We start from the raw sequence: 3,447 nt of genomic DNA on the forward strand, positions 1-3,447 counted from the left end.
AGAGGCAGCGCCGCCACGTCGTCGCTGGGTGGACGGTGTGGGTGAAGGGGTGGTAGAGGTGGAAGGGGCGACGATGGCGGCAGCACCGACAGCGGCAGGCACGGACGTGTACGGCAACGTACTGCCCCCGCTGAGAGCACGGTCGCTGGTGGAAGAGGCGGAGTGCGTGTACTGGGGTAGCCTGCGGCATCATCTGAACACGCAGTTCAACGCCGGCATGACGTTCATGATGCATCGTCGCGTGGCGCAAGCGCTGCTCGAGCCGAAGGCGAGCAGACGCCGGCTGGACATTGTGCGCCTCGCTGCAGAGGACTTCACCATGAAGCGCAGGCTGACATACCGGCGCATCATGTTCCATCATGAGGACATCCTCATGGGGCTGCAGATCTACGGCGCCCTGCCACGCGTGAAGGAGTTGTGTCCGAATGGGCGGCTGTGGTACGTGAAGGAGTGGTATGCGCGGTTTCACGACATACACGTTGGGCGGACGCACAACGTCACGTGGTCGACGGTCGTGGCGCACCGCTGTCGTCCGTCGGACTCGTATTACCTACACTATTACTTCCGTGAAGAGCACCGCATCGCAGCCGCCGCGGGCAAGTACGCCACAGAGGAAGAGCACGAGGCGGCGGCGGTCGAGATGGCGGCGCAGTGGGTGACCGAAATTCAGAAAGACCCCCTCATGATGGAGTTCAACTGGAGCGGGCTGCCAGACGTACAGTGGGCGCGCAACATCTCCCGGCGGCCACCATTTACGTTGGCCCTCGGCGACGGCGTCGCGGTATACGAGAACCGCTACGAGTACTGGACGCATGAGGCAACGAACATCCATGACGGGTATCGCTCGCTACCGCAGTGGTGAGGCGGCGCCCTCACTTGGAGAGGTTTTGGTCGCACACACGCTCAGAAGTGTGGGAGCGCGAGTAAAGCGCGAAACGGGCGGGCGGGGGCACACTGATGTGCCCTCCCTCCCCTGCCCCTCCCCCCGCCGACCAAACAGCTGTGCGACGGGTGCTTGGTCTGCACGGCTGCGCGTTCATGCGAGCCTCGCAGCGTCGCGAGCACAGGAAGGGCGGCTCCGCTGTGCTGGCACTTGGACAGATATTCACCGCGGTCGGCTCACCAGGCGAGGGGGGGGCGGAGAGGGGTTCCCCACGGGATCTTCGCCGCTTCCCCCTTCCCCTCCCCTCACACACGACGATATCTCCCGCCGTTGTTGCTGAAGAGAAGCGCCAGTCATCATCGCAGCGGCGGCAGCCGCGGCGGTGTGGGACGCGCGCGTTCCGATGTATCCACCACCTCACTTTTCAAGCTCTTCCGAGTCGTGCAGGGCTTCTTCGTGGTTTTATTGTTCTGTTGGTGTGTCGGTCTGGAGCTCTCGTCATGACGCCGGCCACCGGGCCCCCGTGCGTGTGTGGTGGCGGGCCCTCGGGGGGTGGATGGTGGTGGCGGACTCTTGGTGTGGGCGGGCAGGTGTCTGGGACCGGCGCTGTGCCGGAGAGACGTGCGGGCATGATGCCGCTTGCGCCGGCTCGCTGCGAATTGTGTCGGCGGCTGCAAAGGCGCGCACGGATGCGCCGGCCGTTCGTCTGCCTTGGCTGCGTTGCGGTGGTGTGGAGCGCCCATCGTGGGGCGAGCCTGCGCTGTGGGCGTGTGACGTCGCGGTGGGCTGGGACGGCGCCAGACGGCGCTGGTGGACCCGGCTCCGTAATGAATCCTCGATACAGGCCTGCACTCGGCAAGAGAGGCGTTTCACCACCGCGACGGGCCCGCCAAGGCAGTGGATGACTTTCCAGTTTTCACCATGTCCGTGCAGTAGGAGAGGGGAAGCACGGTTCTGGCGTCTCCGTGCTCACGCCACCGGAGCAGACGGACAGATGACTACCCTCCCCCTGTTCCCAAGGACGGCGGTTGACGCAGTGGCGGTCTGGCTTTGCCGCGATGACCCTACGAGGCACACATACACACACACACACCATGCTTTGATACACCGCTGAGAGTGACCGCACGGCGTGACACCCAACCCACACGCAGTACCCGTGGAAAAGGTGGAGGGAGGAGGAGGAGGAGGAAGAGGGGGACACCACCCCTGCACGACTGGGACGCCATCACAAATACATGACCTACGCAAGCGCGCCATACACCTCGCCATGGCGCCCCCCCCTGCCGCATTGTCGGATCGGGTCACCACCACCACCCACCACCACCACCACCCATGCCCACGCAGCGCTCCGCTCAGTGCTAAGATAAGCTTCCTAACTAGAGTAACAACGCCACGGACATCTCGAAAAAAAAAGGCGCGGTGGGGGGGGGATGCCTCGGGTGGCAAACAAGAAAACCGCCCCGATAGGCCGTTCTGGACGCCATCGCTCGTGCGCGAGCGGAGTCGGCTCTCGCGAAGGTGCGCTGCGCGCGTCGCCCGGGGCGTGGCCCTCTCTCTCCCTCTCTCTCCCTCTCCCTCCCTCCCTTTGATACTGGGGGAGACGTCGGTCAAGCGGCCACAAGGGAGTCTGGCTTGAGGGTCACCGGCCTCCAACACACGCTCATCTCCATTAACCCCTCCGATCACGGGAGGCGCATCTAGGCTATCCATGCCTCCCCCGCCCCGCCCCGCCCCTGCGCACCGCGCACTGCGCACACCAGCCATCAGATAAGACGAGCGCCACCTTTCCCTGCGAGAGGGAAAGGCCAGCGCTTTGGTGAAGATGCACTAAGCAGACGTCAGCGCGACACCCGGGCATCCATCCTTCGCGTCACACCGCGAGGCCCACCTCTACACCCACCAGACCGTGCGCCATAGGTGAGGTCGATGTGGCGCTCCGTGAAGTCCACCCCCCTCCCCCCGAACTCGACGAGGCTCACGTTACGAGTGTCGAAAGGCCCTCCCGATGCCGGTCAGAATGGCGCTGCTGAACGCTTGAGGCCAGAGCGTTGCCATCAGCCGCGTTCCTGCGACATGGAAAACAAAGATCGGTGCTGCTCATGGCGGCCCTCCCCCCTCGCGCAGCCGTATATACTAGATGGCGGTCTCGTGTCCCACCAGCGTCCGTGGCGCTGATCAGCAATGTCTTACCGTCACTCGGACGAATGATCTTGCGAAGGCTGCGCGACCATCTGGAGGCGAAGGCCCAACCGCCGCAAGACTGGCCTACGCCCTCACCGATCCACCGCAGCTTCCCTGGGCTCTTGCGCCCTTCACTTAGTAAGGCAGCACCGGCCAGCTACCAAGCTAGAAGCAGCGTTGGGGCACTCTACCATCGCACGCTGGATTCGGCAGACCGCGGCGCCATCATCCTAGCGCTGAGGAAGTTCCGCGTAGTCNCCGTAACCTACTCGCTGGGTCATGGATCTCTCACAAGATCGTCGCGCCTGTGCTCGCTTCCGCTAAAAGGAGAGCGACGATGGCCAGGCGTACACGCGGAGTCGCGAAAGCATCAGCCCGGTGCC

General features: G+C 64.2%; 1 protein-coding gene across 1 annotated transcript; it reads left to right on the forward strand.

Moving 5' to 3' along the window:
• On the forward strand, window positions 1-862 carry LmxM_02_0200a_1 (uncharacterized protein; the record flags this gene model as incomplete). Its single annotated transcript, XM_003886484.2, has 1 exon — window positions 1-862. A coding segment is annotated over one exon (862 nt), but the record flags the coding sequence as incomplete, so codon positions are not given.
• Window positions 863-3,447: the final 2,585 nt, after the last annotated feature.

The sequence above is a fragment of the Leishmania mexicana genome, contig 60 (genome assembly GCF_000234665.1).
Source record: "Leishmania mexicana MHOM/GT/2001/U1103 WGS CADB00000000 data, contig 60, whole genome shotgun sequence".
NCBI lineage: Eukaryota > Euglenozoa > Kinetoplastea > Trypanosomatida > Trypanosomatidae > Leishmania > Leishmania mexicana.